The 20,882-nt window shown below is 35.0% G+C and overlaps 1 protein-coding gene and 1 pseudogene across 1 annotated transcript; one reads left to right on the plus strand and one right to left on the minus strand.

Moving 5' to 3' along the window:
- Positions 1-621: 621 nt before the first annotated feature.
- Positions 622-18,838, minus strand: LOC148629679 (uncharacterized). Its single transcript, XM_088555243.1, has 4 exons — positions 18,632-18,838; positions 17,407-17,518; positions 4,527-4,717; positions 622-2,849 (listed from the first exon to the last, which is right to left on the minus strand). Exons 1-4 carry the CDS (start codon positions 18,696-18,698, stop codon positions 2,704-2,706), a joined length of 516 nt encoding a protein of 171 aa, XP_088411369.1. The 5' UTR covers positions 18,699-18,838; the 3' UTR covers positions 622-2,703.
- On the plus strand, positions 12,827-15,164 carry LOC148629680 (uncharacterized; annotated as a pseudogene).
- Positions 18,839-20,882: the final 2,044 nt, after the last annotated feature.

Consider the following 20,882-nt stretch of genomic DNA (forward strand, 5'->3'; position numbering starts at 1 on the left):
TTTTTTTTCCTTGATTTCTTTTCAGTGGTTACCACTTATAATTTTCAGATGAAGTTAGAAGAAAGCAAATGTAAAACAGACCATTTCTGTGCTTGGACACTATTTAAGCATGAAACAACGTTCATGATTCTCAACTGCTGGTACATGTATATGTAGCATGAAGCAGCTGTAAATGTATATGTCAACATCTCGTAATAAAAAAAAACAACTATAAAAACATGAAGCCTGATTTCTTAGCACTTATATATTTGCAAACATAAGATTTACTTGTATTATAATCTTATACATATTTGTGAAACAATGGGTTCACTAGTAACTTTTTTGTTTTGAAGAGAAAAAAAGATGGATTTATACTCAAACTGCATCAAATCCCTTGTATTCACCACATCTCCATACCATTGACTTTCCAACTTAATTGGAATCTTAAATTGCTCAAATCTATGAGGTACAAAGTTGCTTTTAGTTTAATGATCTTTAAACTGCATAGTAATTTTTACAACAAGAGTTTTTATCCTTGTTTGAACTGAAAAATTCCTAGAGAAAGGTAATAATTTATGGTAAATACGTGCACAGTTTCGATGAGTTAAACACATAGCCTAATCTAGACAACAATGACAAGGACAATTTTTAGCTCAAATTTATTTCCAAAAAATTCTACATCAAAGTGAGCACAAACAAAGAAACGTTTTTTGCTCATTTCTCCCTTGAGATTAGGCCTTTGTTCAACTTCCTCTAGTCTGCAGAATTCATTTCTACTACATGCATCTCCAAACCAAAATTTCAAGGTGTAGATGCATTCTTACTTTGAAAATTCATCGAATATTGATAGACAGTGACTCTCAGTGGAATTCATATTTGTAAGAAATTTTGATTCAAGTGTTAGGAAATTTGAGGACATCAACGTACGTGTACAGCCAAGAATACCAAAAGCAATAATACAAAAGAAATTAAGAAAATCCATAAGTATATATTGATAAACGGAATGTATAAATATAGACTGCTTTAAAACAAATGGTTATTCCTTTAAGGACTAAGTTTTGATCGGTTTATTTAGCTTACAATTTGGTTACATGAATATTTTTTTATTACTTTGAGGTCTTCCTTGATTCAGTGCCTCAGCACTTTGATTTTTTTTAGTTTACTTAAGAAAACACTGACACAAGAAAGATAATATTAAATTAGAATTTGGTATTTTTAACCAAAAACAACAAAGCGCAGAACAGTCGTGACAGAACTGAAAGACGGGTGGCACACATGGGGCGAGGCACAAAACGAATAATCAATGAAACCAAGATTCTAGCGGAAATCAAAAGAAAGTAATCCAGGGACAAAGACCAAACTTGGAAAACAGATATACACAAATAAGAACATTAAGTAAGTAAAATAATGCATACAAAGTAACAAAAGCAAATGAGCAACTCGGACTCCACTAAAAACTGGCAGCATGGACCAGGTGCACGGTATGTTAAGCGTCCTCTGCTTTTCTAGAGCCAAGTTGCTCATAAAAAGTCAAGTCCGGGTAGACGAAAGAGAAAAGGAAAACTATGACACGTTGAACAAATCAGTTTTCATGGTGCAGATGGATACACCATAACGATCCACGATGATGGCGACCTGTAGTGATGACTTCAATCTTGTAGCAACATAGTCCTGTTCCAAAAGCCTAACTATAAGAGTCCTAGCGCAATACAAAAGTCTGCGCAGCTCTGGCATAACATGAGTTGTGATGTGGAAACTCCATACGCAGGTGCTGAAGCTGGCAAAAGATAGACATAAATGGAGAGAAACTATTGCAGCATAGTATTTCACCCGAGACGAAGAGGAATTAGTAAGTAAGTAATTGACCGGTGGCCTGTAAGCTTAGTTCATATTTCAGGAGGAAATTTTGAGTCCCTTTATATTTCAGGAGAAAACTTTGCGTCACTTTTACGACGAATTCCAAGGTCTATTTACAGGATGCTCGGCATTAACGTTTTCGATCGACTTCATCATATTGTTTTGAAGATGGTCTATAATAAAGCGTATTGCTTAAATTATTTCTACTGTTATTTGAAAAGGTAATTCTAAAATGAAAAGTCCGAAGTAGTTAAAATTAGAATCTGTTATTAGACTATTCCATCCCAATAATGTCGTTGGCTTTGAATGCCGCTTGCGTGCAATTGATGTTCGGATATAGATCTTCCTATTTGTTACGATTACATTATTACTATATTACGATGTAATAAATAATTCAAAATATCATATATATATATACGTCTCAGAATGTGACGAATCGAATCGCTACACTGCTCCATCGGTCAAATTGACACACGGAAGATAATGTAAGCATAGAAGAGTCTGAAAAATTCTCAACGATGTTAGAACTGTCAAATTTGCGAAGCAAATTTTTGGTCGTTCCCTCCGCGGGAATCGTACCGCTGTGACATCTATGGCAACACCGCCTGCACTAAATCTAGCGCCCTACACCACTCGGCAAGCTAGGCTATGTTAAAATATAGCTCTCGCTGGCCGGGACATTCCTCATCGTAGGATAAATATAGGACTGTAACATAGTACACGATGTATGGTAGTAAGGAACAGCGCATCTTTTGATATTTTGAATTATTATTGTTTCGTTACAATGTTGAAATAGGGGATATCATCTTATATTGGTATCATTCATGTGTATCATGTAATATATTTGGTTTCCTCAAAATGGTCCCGTTAAGATGTACCGCTTTGGAAGCCAGCGTTAATTTTTCCAGAAGATGTGACAACATCATATGATGGCGGAGGCGCTGAATACCTAGTACTATATTGTTCTGTGTTGTTATAAATAAACTGTACACCGGGCTCTGTTGTTGAATCCACTGCAATAGAATGGAAAAACGTCTAACCACAATTCTACAGTGTGAGTTATATTATGCAGACATAACGATGATTTTACTTTTTCCATAATATTTGTTTAAGGGAAAGAAATCAAAGAAGACTTCTTAGCATGATAGAGTAAATTCAGGCCTAAGCGCCACAAAACTTTTAAAAAAAATACTCAAGGAGGTAGACCTAAGGTAAGGGACATAAATCAGTGATATATGTTTGTATCATATCCAATTTTACCAAAGTATATCAAAGCTTTCATCTGAAACGGAGGGAAATCAGTCCAAGTTGCTTACATGAGATTGATGTAAAATGCTGAATACAAACGTTCCAATAATTTGTAAGAGTTGTGTCCCTTACCATAGGTCTATCTCCTTAAGTCTGAGAAAATTCTTAACTGTTTGGGACTTCAAGGGCACCAAAATGCGAGCAGAAATCAAACGCATATATTCCAAGGATAAAGAGTAGACAGGGAAAGCAGAATCACACAATTAAGAACACGAAATAACCAAAATAATACGGAAAATGAACTAAAGTGAACTCGGACTCCCCTCAAAACTGTGAGCATTGGGGTTACCATGAAAGTTAAGAATATGCTCAGACCTTATTAATTTCATAAGTTTTGTGGCGTCGGGACCAGGTCTATGCTATGGAAACAACCAAGTTACTTTCTATACTTTCCATATAGGTGACATTTTAATTTTCCTAAATGTGCAGATATTTTTTTCTTGCATATGAAGCTTGGTACTTTAGGTTATGTAAGTCTCGTCACGTGACTCCGTGATTTCACGAGAATGGGTCCTCATCTCCCATTCAAATGCATAGTTTCGTCATTAACATAGCATTGAGTTCAATGTTAAAAGCAAAATATATTTTTGTGAAAAAATACTGATCAAAAATGAAAAACATCTAGTTATACGGAATAAAAATGTTAAAAAAAGCATAGAAATAGAAGAATTTGCATAGTGAAACAGCGTTTTCATTTCCCGGAAGTGAACAATAAAATGCAGACTGGCCTTCAGATTTTAATACGTTCTACATCTAAAATTCCGGAAGGAAAACTGAAACTAGAACGAGACTTACAAACCCTGTAAGATCGTCTTTTATTCTGAAATGTCGCATCTTCGAATTACTTAAGTCGCCGTTGCGATTTTATTCCTATGATGTGTTATTAGCTCCCAGTGACCGTTTATGATTATTTAGACAGTGGGTAGATTTTGTTGGAGAGTGAGGCGTTAGCCCACCAACACATCTACTGACTATAAATAATAATAGACGGTTACGTTGCTTATATTATTTTTGTACGACTTTGCTTATCTATATCATGGGGAAATTTAATTAATCTTTGTATGGAACTATATTACTCGAAGTTTTTTCATTCAGTGGTTACTAGGGGAATTTTATTTTTTTATTTGCATTCAGGTCAAATGTACACACTGACCGGTGGCGCATTATCATTGATGGATTTTCCTTTTATGGTCATTTGCATATTGTTCATTCAAATATTTTCATTAATAGCGGACGGATTTTTCTTCATTTGCATATTGCTCCTTCGGTTATATGGACGAATGGTTTTATTCAATCAAGAGTTGTCAACACAATGCAAAATCGTACAACAAAATTTAAACGACAGTCCAAGTTTCAAGTATAAAAATGCAGCATAAACTTACAGTTGTTAAAAGTTGAATTACTCGAAGATATTGTTGAGACAGGCTGCTGGGTCTGTTGGTTTACATTTCCACTAGCACTTGATTCTTCACAGAAAGCACAACAGCAGGCACAACAAAATATACAACACGCAATGAACAGAGCTATTCCGACTATCGAACCAATGACAATCCCTACTATGGCACCCGTTGATCTGTAAACAAAAACTTTACAACTAATTTCAATTTACAAAAACAAGAGCGAGCAATTCAATGATTGGGCTTGTTTGCTCGATAATATTCAGAATGGGAGTGAATTCGGTGTACCCCAATAAAATCTAGTGAAACTTACGTAAAGATTACACACAAAAAAGGTGACCTCTACAAAAAATATTTTAGCAAATTTTATACATGATAAATAGCTTTCAGGAAAGGACCTGAAGTAGCTAATGGATAACAAATAAATATATTTCAGGGATTTGCAATAAAATATAGGGTAAGGTAATTCTTCCCATGCGAAGATATGATTCTTTGCTGAATCGTCATAAGCCACGTCATTTATGTCTTATAATTAAGGAATGACTGTTATATTTTCTCGGTCTATGAAGAAATAACCACACCGTTTCTTATGATTTGACATAAGTAACGAGTGAATAATTAAAACAGTTTGATGTAGTAACAGTCATTACATAATTTGGTCTATATTCTATTATATGGAATGATAAACGAAATTTTTGATCCAATCAGAAACCGTGTTACTTCTGAAATTAAATTATTAACATATATTTCCACAAATACAAAATTTAAATAACCAGAGAGGCCCTGGCGAAATAATGCATGATGCATCGAAAACGCTTTCTAAATATATATCGAGGATAGTAAAGAGGTTAAAATATACCAATTTTTTTCAGCCGTTTTTCAAGAATAAGCAGTCAAAAACTATTTCTCTCGACAGCGCTATTTCATAATTTTTGTGTGTGTTATTATAGGAGTATTGTCTTTGCATGGTGAATGTAGTTTCTTTAAAATAGTTACTAGGTTTGCATACCCGGTTATGTACTAACTTCTTTTGATAGATACAAAGTACTTCATAGCAATACGTTACAAAAACTGGAACTTTGGACGGAAGGACGAAAAAACATGACAAATAAGCAGCTTTTATTTTTATTTTAAAAGAAAAGACCTTTTTAGCATATCGCCATACATAGATTGAAGATTACATACAGAAATTATTTTAAATTCAACATAAGAAAAAAATCTTTTATGCCATTTCAACATTTTGTTTATCAAAGATGTATCCTACATGGACCCAAATTAAATTTTACTACTAAATTGCGTAATGTCGTTATGACTGTTATTGTTCCGCACCATTTCAACATAACATTAAACCTTGGACCGATGTCTATTAAGTGATCTAACAAATAATACTCCAAAAGACTTGAAGTCTGACAATATTTATCCCTTTCAAACTAACCTGCTGGCTTCCTGTGTATAACAACCTTCTCCCTTGAGTCGCCAAGGGGACGAAAATTTAACACTCGAGAAATTAACACATCTTTTGTGAGATAGTTGTTGAGAGTCACACTTCTTGTTCGAAAACAGCACAGTAAACAACAAGTAGGTGAATTAAATTCGTATTATAGTAGCCATGTTTACTTTCAGCACAGTGTTATAATCATTACTTATAACACTGGTTAACTTCACCAACACACAACATGATTAATGTGCAAATCAAATACATTGCAAAAACTACTACCCTCCTCGGAATTCACTATCCCATGGTTGATTTCCTTACTGTTTAATCAGCACATACCCTATACAAAATTGTATGGAATACAAATCCCTAACATCCTCAAACCAAAAACAGCAAAACCTGTTCATATTTACCCCTTTTAACTACTGATAGCGAATGCGCACGATACTGAAACCAAACTAGGACTAAGAGCCCCACAATGGCCATGTGGTACTTGCTCAAAACCAGTAAAAACATGGGCAAGAAAGTCATTTGTTTGTGACGCATGTGATTCGTGGTACCTCATTGACTGTCAAGATATATACTCCCATATGTTTGGCGTATTGGATAAAAGTAACATCAGCTGGTACTGCATACCATGTGGCATGCCAAACTTATCCATTGACTTCTCTAATTCACCAATCATAGAGACATCAAACACGTAGATCAACCTAAATCAATCAAGCTTGAATAGTGCATGTATCTAGATGTCCGGCGCTACAACAGGATCTTCTTTACCGATTCCAAAGATAAACAAACAGACCATCAGAATAAAAAGAACATCCCTTAAGCTAACAAATCATCAAGCTCCTCAAAATTGTTAATATTAACTTTCAGTCGATTAAAAATCAGAAACAAGATCTCTTGGAAATTATTGACTTAGTAAAACCAGATATCTTAATCGGTACCGAAACCGGGCTTGATCCAAACATCTCATATGAGTTTCCTATCAGACTCTTACAATGTATATAGGCACGAAAGACCATCAAATATAAACAACCAAAACCAAGGTCATAAACAGAGAGAGAGTTCATTAGTTCAGATGAGAAATACATACACTACAAACTAATTGTGAAATAGTTTGGTCAGAAATCACCATCGCATGTTCTCGAAACATCAAAATAGCTGCTTTCTATAATCCAATGATGATGATAGTGCACTAGAACAATTACCAACGTCACTAAATCGGCCAAACAACCTATCTAACTCTACAGTCATTATAGGTGGCGAATTAAACCAAGGCCACATGGACTGGGCAAACACCTGTGTCCTACCAGATAATCTTGACCGAAAGCAACACCAGAATGTGATAGCCATAATAAATGATTCAAACAAACACCAAGAAGTAAAAATACCAACACGAAATATACTTGATTTACTGCTCTTAATCAACCCTACAAATGAAAATAAAATACACTCACTCCCACCAATAGGGCGCAGCGATAATCACTTTGTATTTGCAAAACTTTAATAAAAGAAACACCCACAAAAGTATTGAAATACAAAAATGCAAACTGGGATAACATTAAAACTGACCTAGACAAGATACAAGCAGAGATGCATAAAATCTACCAAAACTCAGTCGTAAACTACGGATTCCGAAGCGTATTAGGGCCACACAAACACTTCACTGTTTTTGTATTTTGCCCACTTTTATCTGTAAATTTTACACTTTTTTCTATAAATTTTACACTTTTTTTGTAACATTTAAACTTTTTACTGTAAAATTTACATTTTTTCTGTAAATTTTACACTTTTTTTCTATAAAATTTACACTTTTTGTAAAATTTAAACTTTTTACTGTAAAACTTACATTTTTTCTGTAAATTTTATACTTTTTTCTGTAAAATTTTCACTTTTTCTGTACATAATTTAAAGTTCTAATGTTTTGACAGAAGCCATGGAGTCATTCCTACATAGAAGAGGCGTGGAAGAAGTAAACTTGAAAGCTCTCAGGGATTAAAAGGTGTGCATTTTATTTGAAAATGACATATCTATGAATAATTTTAATTTCTGTTACTGAAGGACCATATTGAGTGTAATACACGCAGATGTGGAGAAGCATATTTTTGGAGGATGCAGGGATTAGAAATCAATCTGTACAATGTGGAATATGATTTGCTTTTACATATACATGTAAATGTAACTGCACTGATATCCTATAGATCCCAACACAGGTAACACAGCTAAGATTTCTGATTCGTGTAAATGTCGAAATATCTTATGTTATTGTTGTATAGATTTAGTTCCTATTTTGGTTTTATAGGACTTTCAAGTTACCAAAGTTTTCGAATTTAACAATGGAGGCTTTGATATTTAATATAATTTTAATTGGATATGCAAGGAAATATATAACAAATTAATGATGCTATCTGTAAAATATCACTTTTATACTTCCGACGGATAAGTCCGAGATTTTTCGTAATTCTTTTAAGTGTACGAATTCTTATACTATGTCCATGTAGATCTAATTCATCCAAACATTTGATTATTTCACTATATCTGAGACTAAGTTTAAAATACTCCCTTATCAGATTGTCTAGATGTATAGTCTAACAATGAAAGATTTCGAAATAACATTAGTTTTGCAGTAATGATGTAAAATGTACAAAAATTTAAGTACTGGTTATCGGGTAAACGATAAGGCGAGTTTAATGAAAGTTCAATTAATGTAACGCTGATTCCGAAGTTGTGTCCGGTTTTCGACAAGCCTTTATAATGCTTACGTCAGTAACCTGTTACGTCATTGTCAGCGTTCATGAATGGCGAACGGTTCTCAAAACCTTCCCTCCATCCCTTTCAACATCCACAGATACTTTTCTGCTGTTGTTTTCATATATTTTTTCAGCGATAACTACAGATATTGCAGCACAGATGTAGTCGGCAGAGGGATTGATATCTACGAGCATAACATTATCTAACATACAGATACTTTCAGTAAGGAAGCGCAGCTTTATTGTGCATCGCGATACTTATTTTGCCTGTAGTCGTTAAAACAGGAGTGTGTGTTTTGTACGCTGCATGATGGGACATTCAAAGCACCATTATTTACAGACTCGAATAGCGCAACATCATCTTATGATGCAGGATTTGTCACCAAAACGCCGATATTTTCAGAATCACAAGCTGGAATATTATCTTAATGATGCATGGTACGATATTCAATATTTACAGACTAGCAAGATGCCGTATTATCGTTTCTATCTTTTAAAACCCTGATACATAGAATCGCAAAGTGCAACTTTCCCGTTTTTTTGTGAGGTTGGATTTGTCATTCAGAACGCCAAAGTTACAGACTTATAAAGCCAAACGTTATTGTTAATTGTAGTACAGATTTGACTCTTACAGTGTAACCACAATTGCAGTAGTATTTGCCATTATGATGTTCATTTAATACCCGACATGGCCTATGAATTGAAAACTGTACATGTTTGTTCTTAACGATATGTATAGAATACGATATGACCAGCAACATTCTCTCAGAAGACCGAATTTGAAAAGCAGCAAATCTGTTTTCGAATCTCTTCGCATATTTAGAATGCGGTTTATACTTTGTATATTGTATTTTATTGCTATGTAAGTGAATAAAATGAAATTGTTGCAGGATCGTATAATTCTGCGTTGGACTATATTATTTTATACCTTTCTGTGGTACCACAGGAAGGTGGGTTTAAATAAGGCTTTATCTGTTACCAGAGCGGGCGGTTCACGACTGGTACCAGTCGGAATTTCTCGTCCTCTAAAACCAGGGTGACTTATTTACATGTGGCCTCGCGTATGTGAGGATCGGGCTCCCTATTCACTCAGTAATGCACGTAGGAACTTCAGTTATCGCTGTACCACGCCTACCTTAGCCAATGTACTTCTCGGCGACTTGTACCGTCTTGCCAGATCTCGTCTTTCCGCTTTCTGCAGCCGTTTCGCCAACACAACATTTTACATTTTATTGAATCTTTTATTAATATTTACAGAAAAAGTATAAATTTTTACAAAAAAGTGTAAATTATACAAAAACTCTGTCAAATCATCCTATATTGTATCAGGATGGTTTTGGAGTTATGCTACCCTTTTGATCAAAGTTTGACAAACATGAGCGGCAAACAATAGCATGGAATGGAGTGTAGTCCCTGTCTGGAACCTCTTTCTTTATATGTTTCTTGATCGGAACCACTGCCATAGAATGTATGAAATATCTGAAAACAGCTCTTCCAATTGATATTCAGCATTCCTCTTCATATTTCATTTCCATGATCGATGACTACCTATTTATAATCTCGCAGGGTTTTTCATTTCTAGATAAACATCAAATGCTTTATTGTGCATCTAAGAATAAAGCATTTGAAGGCAACTTGAATATTTCGACTTATTGAATATTATAAAGTGAACGATTGGTTTATACGGGTAAACACATAGAAATAAACAGGTACTGATAAGAGGTTAGAGGTCAACTATTTTTAATGGATCAAATTAATCAAGTCGTTTATTGGGTTTGTTTATTGGCGTAAATATCATAGAATGAAGTATGATATATTAGATATACCTAAAAAGTGGACCTAACTATCTGCATTTTGAACCTTAATGGGGTATGCCAAAGGGACTATTTTCCTGCGGTAGTGTAAGGTAATTGCAGTTGCAAACAGACATTACAAATCTAAAGGCTCTGGCGACTGCTATATCAATTCTGATCTTCGATCTAAATTGATAAAAATCTAAAAAGCTCTTCCAGTATATATAATCTATAAGAATAGATAAGTCAGGCATTTCAGCTCTTACAAAATATTGCACCCTTACATCATTGAATTTATTTGTAAACTGTTTTTAGCACAACGTTTGAATTTGCCGCATGCTTTTTCGCTGGGCCTCCATACTATCCAGCAATCTCGTTTTGATGAGCCACGCTGCTAGTGCAAAAATTTGCTAATGGCGACACACTGTTTTTGTCAGCTTTGAAAGTAAAATGACGACTGGAGACGATACTCCGGGTAAGCTCAAATACCTGATAGAAGTGTTAAGACGAGGAAAGGGCAGAAGACCCGATTTAGACGACGGTGCAAATGCGGCTGACGAATCAGCCGAGGAAAATGATGTCGACGTACAACCCGATTGCCCCAAATCAGACGTGCACACGATGCTGATGAAGAACTGCAGGATCTAGAAAAACAGTTGAGGGATCTCAGACTTGACAGGAAGAAAGCACATTTACGCCAGCAAATTGAACAAGAAAAATACAGTTTGCGGACTTTGCAAGTCTCGGCGATGAATTCCGGAATGCAACGATGTCACCTTCACAATCCTTCAAATACAGGTGAGCCTATTAGCTTAGTAGATACTTCCAAAGAACAAAAAGTGCTTCAGATTCTGTCATTTATCTGGCCAGAGCCCGTTGAACAATTTCAAACGTTTACATTGGGCAGTGAAGTTGAGTTTCGCAAAGGTAAAAAGAAAATTTGGACAAGGTTACAATAGAGGAGTGGGGATACGCGAACATTAAAATCATGCAGGAATTGGTGAAACAAACGCGGCTAACGGACATTAATGGTTACCTCAAATATACCGCCGATCTCTATCGCTTAGCCGCCCGGAATGTATGGTATTCAGTTTTGCTGTACGACAAATAATATCGTCAAAAGCAGGCCGATGAGTTATTCGAATGAGAAACATATAGACAAGATTTGCGTGACTTTCAGTTAGTGTCGAAACGGGATAATCCAACATCTAGAGCATTCGCAGAAGCTTCCAAAGTCGCCATTAAGGGTAGAAATCCGAACCAGATTACTGATGATCGCCGAAAAGGTCCGTTTCTGCCCGATGGACGCGAGACCTGCCAAAGCTTCAATTACAATTCATGTTATCGTGTAGATTGCAAAATGATGCATAATTGTGCAATTTGTTTTTCTAGTGCTCACTCTACGTTAAATGGTTATAATCAACCAATGACGAGACCAAAAAACTAGGAAGTGCCGCAAAATCGGGACTAGTTGTGGAGCCGAAGGCGACATCCGCGATTAACAGGCTTCATTTCGAGGCTTAATGTCGCCTATTACCTTAGGAAACAGAGGACCGAGAATTCATTTTAGGTAAAGTAAAAAATGGCTTTTGTTTATGTACAAAATTTGGCCCGCATTATCTAACCAATCGTGAAAATTATGCATCAGCATTTAAAGTGCAAGAAGAAGTAGAAATTCAGCTACAAAATGACCTTGCTTTAGGAAATTATGTTATTACTAAAAAGATTCCAACAATTGTGAGCTCCGAAAACCAAATGGTGAAATACGTTTAATTCATGACGCTAGTCAGCCCGTAGGAATTTCCCTCAATTCTTATACAAGTGATACAAATTGTTCATATATGGATATGCGACACGATTCGCAAAAAACTTTAAAACTTATTAAACCAAATAGTTTTCTTGCAAAATTTGACCTTAAAAGTGCGTATAGATCCGTTACATATCACAAGTTAGATCATGAATACACCGGCTTAAAATGGACCTTCACAGGTGATGATGTTCCTACTTACATGTATGATCCTAAACTTCCATTTGGCCATTCGCGAAGCCCAAAACTTTTTCAAATGTTGAATGGGTCAGTTTGTAAAATTATGAAATGTGTATACAATGTAACATGTATTGCTTATCTAGACGATTTTTTAATTATTTCAGAAACTACGTATGATTGTATTAGGGATTTGCTTTTATTGCTTCGCCCACTGAGACAATTAGGTTTTAACATAAACTATTCGAAGGTAGAAGGTCCAACACAGCGAATAACTTTTTTTAGGCATAATAATCGATACCCGTGATTTGACACTTACCATGCCAGAGCAGAAGCATTCTGAATTTTATAGCCTTCTGCTATCCTTTGAAAAACGCAAACGTGCAAGTGTTAAACAACTTCAGTCACTTCGCGGCAAGTTAAACTGGGCTTGTCAAACGGTGAAAGGTGGTAGAACGTTTCTGAAACGTTTAATTGACGCTAATTCTAATGTAGAAAACCACAGTAACAAAGTGTTGTTATCTGCCGATTTCCTTGCTGACATTTCTTGGTGGATTAAATTTATGAAGGTTTTCAATGGCACAGTGAAATTTATGGACTCGAACAAAATCACGTCGTTACAAACTGACGCGTCTTCATTAGGAGACGCTGGCTATTACAATGGAGATTTCTTTTATGTTAATTGGTCTATTGACTTGCCAGTTATTAAAAATGAACATATCAGTATTAAAGAAACTGCTGCTGTCACCTTATCTGTACTTCGCTGGGGACATTTATGGACAAATAAAACTGTTATAGTGTTTATAGTTATAGTGGCAGCACGGCCTACCTGCGTTGTAGTAGGTAGCCGGTTAATTGACTTGGCTAAAGGATTAATTCTTTAGCCGAATCGGTTTGTCGTTGGCTTGTCTCCGAGCGGTCTAGGGTTCGATCCTCGGTGGTGGAGTATAATTTTGTGAGTCAAATCATGCCCTCCCGTTATATTTGGCGCCCAACTAAAAAACCCACGTTAGTTAGCTATTGAGCTAGTGTTAGAGTCGTTCGTGGTACGAAGACTCTTAAGGTGGGGCTTAATCTTCGCAGGACGGCCTACCTGCGTTGTAGTAGGTAGTGACATTTAAATAGCCAGTTAATTGTCTTGGCTAAAGGATTAATTCTTTAGCCGAATCGGTTTGTCGCTGGCTTGTCACCGAGCGGTCTAGGGTTCGATCCTTGGTGGCGGAATATAATTTTGGGAGTCAAATCATACTCTCCCGTAACACCTGCAAAGCGCCAGTTACGCCGGAACTGTTATTGAATTTAAGGAATATTCTAGATTTGTCAAACCACAACAATATTGTTTTTGGGCAGCTTGTTTGACAGGGTTCTTTGGCTTTTTAAGACCAAATAATTTTCTTGTAAAGGGAACGTGGAATCCCGACCTTAATCTTCGAAGGGTTGATGTATTACCGTGTAGCTGGGGTATGCTTTTACGTTTAAAAGTAGTTAAAACGATTCAATTTCGTTCAAAACCAATAGAAGTGGTATTGCCTTGTTTAAGTAATCACCCGTTATGTCCAGCTACAGCCGAAGATCCTCTGGACCCCCGTTTTCTCTTGTCAGGTAAGTCATGTTTAACATGTACTGTTTTTTTTTTTAAATGCCTTCCGTTTAGCTTTGCAAAATTTATATGTAGATACCGCAAGCTAGGGTGTTCATTCCTTTCGCCGTGGTGCCGCTACCTGGGGGTCAAAAGCGGGTCTCTCTGACAACAAGATTAAGTTACTAGGATATTGGTCAAGTGATTGCTTCACAAGATATATAGATAGTGATGTTGATCAACGTTTGAAAGCTATTTCCTCCTTCTGTATCCTCTTACCCGTTAAATTCTTCATTGGCTTTGGAACTTTTTTTATTACATGTATCTGTTTATCAATGCAGGGGGCATGTTTGTAATTGGGGGGTTTGTTTGCTTGGAGGTACCAAGCTATTAAATTTGCCATACTTATTGTTGTGTATATATATGCCTATCATAGTAGTAATCATACAAAGTAGGTAAATTGAATTTATTTGTAACTTGTTTTTTAGCACAATGTTTGAATTTGCCGCGCATGCTTTGGGGTTTTTCGCTGGGCCTCCATACGATCCCGCAGTCTCGTTTTGATAAGCCACGCTGCTGGCACGAAACCACAATTAATTTTCCCACTGTCTTCTTTATAGCCTTTCTGTAATTTAAAAAAATTCCACCGGCGCAATTCAATTCAGATTTTCAGGGATGTTAATTTGAACCTTCCAACAACTTATATAAAAAATATAAAAAAAATTACCATTATTTTTTTCAAATTTTATGCATAAACACAGAGAGACCCTAAAAAATGACCCAAAATGGCTTCTGGATGTCACAAACTTAAATGTCAAATTTCTCATTTCAACACATCTACTAAAATAATTTCATTATTCCTCTTCCATTTGAGCACAAAAAGTATGAGAAATTCTGAAAGGAAGTGTTTCTAAAAAGTTTTTGAAAAATCCCCTATTATTATAGGAACTATATTCGTGATTAAGTATTCCAGATAATTGTGGTCTCGTACCTGCTAGTGCAAAAATCTGCTAATGGCGACACGCTGTTTCTGTCAGCTTCCCATCCACTTTCCCAGTAGCATTACTAAGGGTATTGGGTTTTGCATATTTAGCTTACATTCTAATGTTATGTTTTATTGTAATACTGGACTTTTTTATTACATGTATCAAGCTATTAAATTTGCCATACTTATTGTTGTGTATATATATAATCCTATCATAGTAGTAATCATACAAAGTAGGTAAAAGACACGGTAAAAAAGCAAACAACCAAAACGATCAGTTTCTATCAGTATTCACATCAGAACTAGAAGAAAGTATACCAGACAAAGAACCAAATTACCACCCATTTATTCCATCACTGAATATTACCACTCCAGACATTGTTCTTCTTAACTTCTTAATAATACCAACCCACACAAAATTTCTGGTCCAGACAATATGAATAGTCATAATTATATTCAAAGAAGTCAGAATGAACAAAGCACCAATACTGCAACAAATTTTAACAAACTCTTTTGAAACTGGAGAAACCCCCTCAGACTGGAAACATGAAAATGTTGCATCAGCTTTTAAAGAGGCCGACAAACATCAAGCAGTTAATTAAAGGTCTATTTCATTAACTTGCATTTGCTGCATATTAATGGAACACACAGTGACAAAACATATAATTAATCACATTGAAACTAACAACATACTGTATGATCTTCAACACGGTTTTCGACACTCAAGCTCATATGAAACTCGGTTACTCTCCTTCATTCAAGAATGATCTGAAACTGACAATAAAACAATTTAAACTTACCTAATAATTATGTATTTTGCTCAAGCTTTCGATAAAAAATCTAGACTTCTTTACAAGCTTAATTACTATGGCATTACTGGACACACACTAAACTGGGTTTAGGCATTGTTTTGCAAGCCGCACGCAAACAGTCGTTATTGAGGGTAAGTCCACTGTTCATGTTATCTCTTGCGTTCCTCAGGGAACAGTCCTGAGTTCCGTCTTGTTCCTGGTCTATATAAACTTAAGTACCAGATTACTTGAGCACACAGTTAACTCAGACTGTTTGCTGATGATAGCATTATCTATAGTTACATCAAATTCCAGAACGCCTGTGATATGCTCCAGTCGGATCTTGACGCGGAAAACGGATGGGAACAGAATTGACTGATGGCCTTTCATCCGGATAAGTGAACAGTTCACTCACTCACAAAAAAGAAGAAAAAACCCTTCAAACATGACTATATTCTGCATAAGCACAAATTGGAAGCAGTAACCTCTGCTAAGTATTTAGGTGCAACAATACAGTCTAACTTAAAATCGGACAACAAAATTAATAACGTAACATCTAAAAGTAAAACAAAACTCAGATTCCTATAACGCAACTTAAAAACGTCAAAACAGTATATCAAAACACAGGCATACAGGCAAGTATTCGTCCGACCAAAACTTGAATACTTAATCACTATTTGGGACCCTCATATAGAAGAATGCGAATCAAAAATTGAGATGGTCCAGTGACGAGCTGATATGTATGTCTGTAATAGATACCACAATAACAGTTAGTTAGTATTACAGACATACTCGAAAATATCGACTTACCACGCTTATCTCATCACAGGTTACGTAAAATATTATCATAATTATAATTTATTCTCTATAAAATCACATACCATCTAAGTACTATACAATCAAAATTACTGACTCAAGAACCAGGAAAAACAGTAATCTCACATACACATCCATACTTCAAAACACACATACCCGCATTCATTTTTTTTCTGTACACTATACCTCAGTGGAACCAACTCCTTTCACCACTGGTTCAGGCTTCATCCACAGATAGCTTCAGAAAGCAACCTACGCTAGTTGTTCTCTGTGCTATCATTCAAACAATAACTTGATCATATCATTGTACATAGTTTCAATCGCACTGTTCAGTTTTACCACTTATATTTTGGCTTAATTAGTATATTTAAATAAATAAATAAATAAATATTTATTTATTGTTTGTCTTCGCATGCAACAATATATTACAATAATTAAAAAATATGATTTGATACTATATATCTAAGGAAGAAGACGACCCGTTTGTTTTAAATGTGGGATAGTTGATGAGTAAGCATTAGTATGCTCAATATACACTTCTGCGAGAAAACATTTTTTTCTACCCAAGCCCTACCTCGCCGAAGTGTATTTTTAGCATGCCTATCAACTTACCACAAAAGTGTATATTACTAAGTTCCTACAATCTTAATTTCAACTGCTGTATATTGCTAAGTTCTTGGTAGTACAGTGGTCTGATTATAGTAAACGTTAAAAATTGTTACTACTTACAATGTATACGAGTAATAGTAGTAATAATAACGGTAAGATCTGTAACCACTGTAGTAACTCCTGTAATAACCTCCTCTGTAGCCACCAAACCGAACTCCTCTGGATAACGTTACTGTTGAAATTGGAAAATAATATAAATAGTATTCAGATTAAATCTGATATAATCTGTATTCATGGGTCCAGTTATTTAAAAAGATTTATCCGCTGGACCAAAGTTATTATCTGGATAACTCTAGTGCAATATATATGTTATCCAGTGGATAAGTCTAGTGCAATCTATATAATTATCATCGGGATAAGTCTTGTGCAATCTATATTAATTATCCAGTGGATAAATTTATAAACAACTGAGCTCTGGAGTTGTTTCAGTGACTCCTCTTAATCCTTATTAAAATAGAAAATGAAATTTGTATGTTTGCATTTGTTTTATTTTTTATATAGTTGCAAAGAGCCAATGATTCTTTACTACAAAAAAGCCAAAGGGCCTTTCTTTTCATTCACAAATAAATAACAACAACAACATTAAATCTTATTTTCAAAACAAAGATAGTTTACCATATTGTTCAGGACCATTGCTACAGTTGAAACTTTATGAGCAATACATCTTGGTGTATTTAAAAATATATTCTAAGTTTAACATATTTTCAATTATAATGTTAATTCATGTCAAGGTACAAAAAGTTTCAATACACTTTTAAGTTAGAAAATGTGTTTATTTTAAGCTTCTTAATCCGACCTCGCTCTTTTTTTTTGTAGAAAAACTACCAAGGAAAAAAACTGGAATTGCATGTTTGTGTTATTACTGGATAAAAAAATCAACATTAATGATTACTTCAGCAGAAGTTTTACACTCAAGCAATCAGTGTATATTCCTTGTCATTTCTTTTGTACAAGAAACAAATACTCATTCATTCGAGTCCAATAAATACATGTTTGAACCAAAAATAAAACAGTCTTGCTTTGGTTCATAACATATTCAAGCTATTCTGATATAATTTACAAAAGAATACTTTTTTCGTTAATTGAGTACATGAATTGAAATTTTCCTGACATATACACAGAATAACCGTTCTTCTGGAGTATTGCTACTTTTAACATCCGCCAATGAGCAAATACCGATAAAATACATAAATTTGATGAAAAATAAGTACCACTTCAAAAATATACACTGTAAACAAAACCAATAGAAGTTCTTCTTTAAAATGTCAAAACGTGTAATACTTACAGTCGATATAACATAAAATTAAAAACACTCCAAGTAGTAGTGTGCATACAGCTTTCATTTTTTTCATAGCTGTTTCTCTCTCAAAATCCGAATACCCATTTGTCCATTTGCCTTTGACTTAAAACTCGGTTACGAAAACTTGAGAGAATATGTCGAAATGTTCAAATCGATAACTCACTATTTACATTGTAGACAAACTTTTATCACACACAATGTTTATCTCTAGATTTTGGGGACTTGTCGTGGGTTAGTCAGGCTAGTGACGCGACTGATTTTATACATTATTTGATATCGTCAATAAAAACAATAAAAATACATGATAATACTATTTTCAAATATTAAAACAGTTTGAAACAATATTTCAGAATTCGGATGAACGATTAATCAAGGGAACCAAGTTCGTGTGGAAATTAAATGAAAGTACGTATGTACTGAATCAACTTATATCGATCGTTTGAATATTTTTGCCTCAAATAATCGTCAAATTGCAAAATTAGGGATAAAAGGAAAGTACGAGTATCGAATTTAAATTTATCTTAATATAAGCTCATTGTTGTAAATATTTAATGCTGAACTCTTTGATTTGTTTTTAAATTAACCATTCTGATTACGAAGGACATTACAAAACACACACCAATTTCATAATACATCGAAGCAGTACGTCAGTTTGCGTAATATTCAGGTTCGATGTCAGTTTACATGGAACACCTAGATAAATGAACACAAAACTCCACGACATACTGCGTAATTTAACTACAAACTACTAGTTGGCCTTTCCCAGTTTCTAAATATTTTCAAGTCGAAATTAAATTTATCGACCTCCGGCCAGGTCGAAACTATCTGTCAAATAATTCAATCTGAAGCCGCCAAAATCATTGCAAAAAATCATGTCCTTAGATACATTTCCCTCTCAACTACACGCATTCCTCAGTTGATAAGCTTCATAGCTCAAGTGCTACAAGTGATCGCATATATATTTATGTGACTTTTAGATTGCTTAGTTTCTTAGGCATCTAGTTCCAGAAACACGTACAATAACATAAACGCCAAAGTCTAACAGAGCCTGCATGAAATATCAGAAGATAGCTTCAACATTCCGATATATTTTTATCATCGCAGGGTTTTCATTTCTATTTATATTATGCGTTTAGAAATAAACAACTTGTATATATCGACAGTGAATGACTGATTTGCATAGAAATAAATATGATAAGAGATAAGATGTCAACTATCTTTAATTGGATCGTTGTTAATACAAATGCAGAGTCCTAATTTATCAGCATATTACATATGTAAGTTCGCAGTGAACGTTCTTTATTAGGTTTGTTGATTGACCTAAATAATATAGAGTTAAATTTGATATTATGAAAAATACATATAAAATGGACCCAACTATCTGCCATTGAACTTTAATGGGGTAGGCCAATGGGACTACTTTACTGATATATATACAAACGTCTCAGAATGTAACGACTCTATTCGCTACACTGCTCCATCGGATCAAATTGATACACGGAAGATAATGTAAACATATAGATGGGTTTGAAAAATTCCCAACGATGTTAGTACTGTCAAATTTGCGATACAACTGTTTGGTCGTTCCCTCCGCGGGACTCGAACTCCTACCGCTGTGACATCTATGGCAACCGCCTGCACAAAGTCCAGAGCCCAAGACCACTCGGCCAGCTAGGCTATATCAAAAAAATATATCTTTCGCTGGCCGGGTCATTCCTCCTCGTGGGATTAATCTAGGGCTGTAACTTAGTACACGATGTATGGTAGTACGGGACAGTTTATATAGGTGTTACATTTATTATGTATGATAGAGAATCAAATTAATGATGCATGTCACAACAAATCAATATTATACAAACGTCTCAGAATGTGACGACTCTCTTCGCTACACTGCTCCATCGGATCAAATTGATACAGGGAAGACTGACCATTGTTTCACTCTTATGAGGCTGACTTTATAGCTGATCTGATCCGAAAGAAATAATATCGTTTGGCTAGATCCTTTAATTTCAGTTTCCGCTATGTAGATGGTGTATTATCTTTAAAATCCTAATTTCGTGGATTTAATACATTGCATGTACCCCAAAGAACTTGAGATAAAGGATTCTGCAGACACTGTGAAGTCAGCCTGATATCTTGACCTACACTTAGAAATCGATAAAAAAGGAAAACTATTGACCAAACTTTACGACAAACGTGATGACTTTTCATTCAAATTTGTCAACTTTCCTTCTAT

The sequence above is a fragment of the Perna viridis genome, chromosome 1 (genome assembly GCF_037379345.1).
Source record: "Perna viridis isolate PV_CMFRI_1.1 ecotype Kerala chromosome 1, ASM3737934v1, whole genome shotgun sequence".
NCBI classification, from domain to species: Eukaryota; Metazoa; Mollusca; class Bivalvia; order Mytilida; family Mytilidae; genus Perna; species Perna viridis.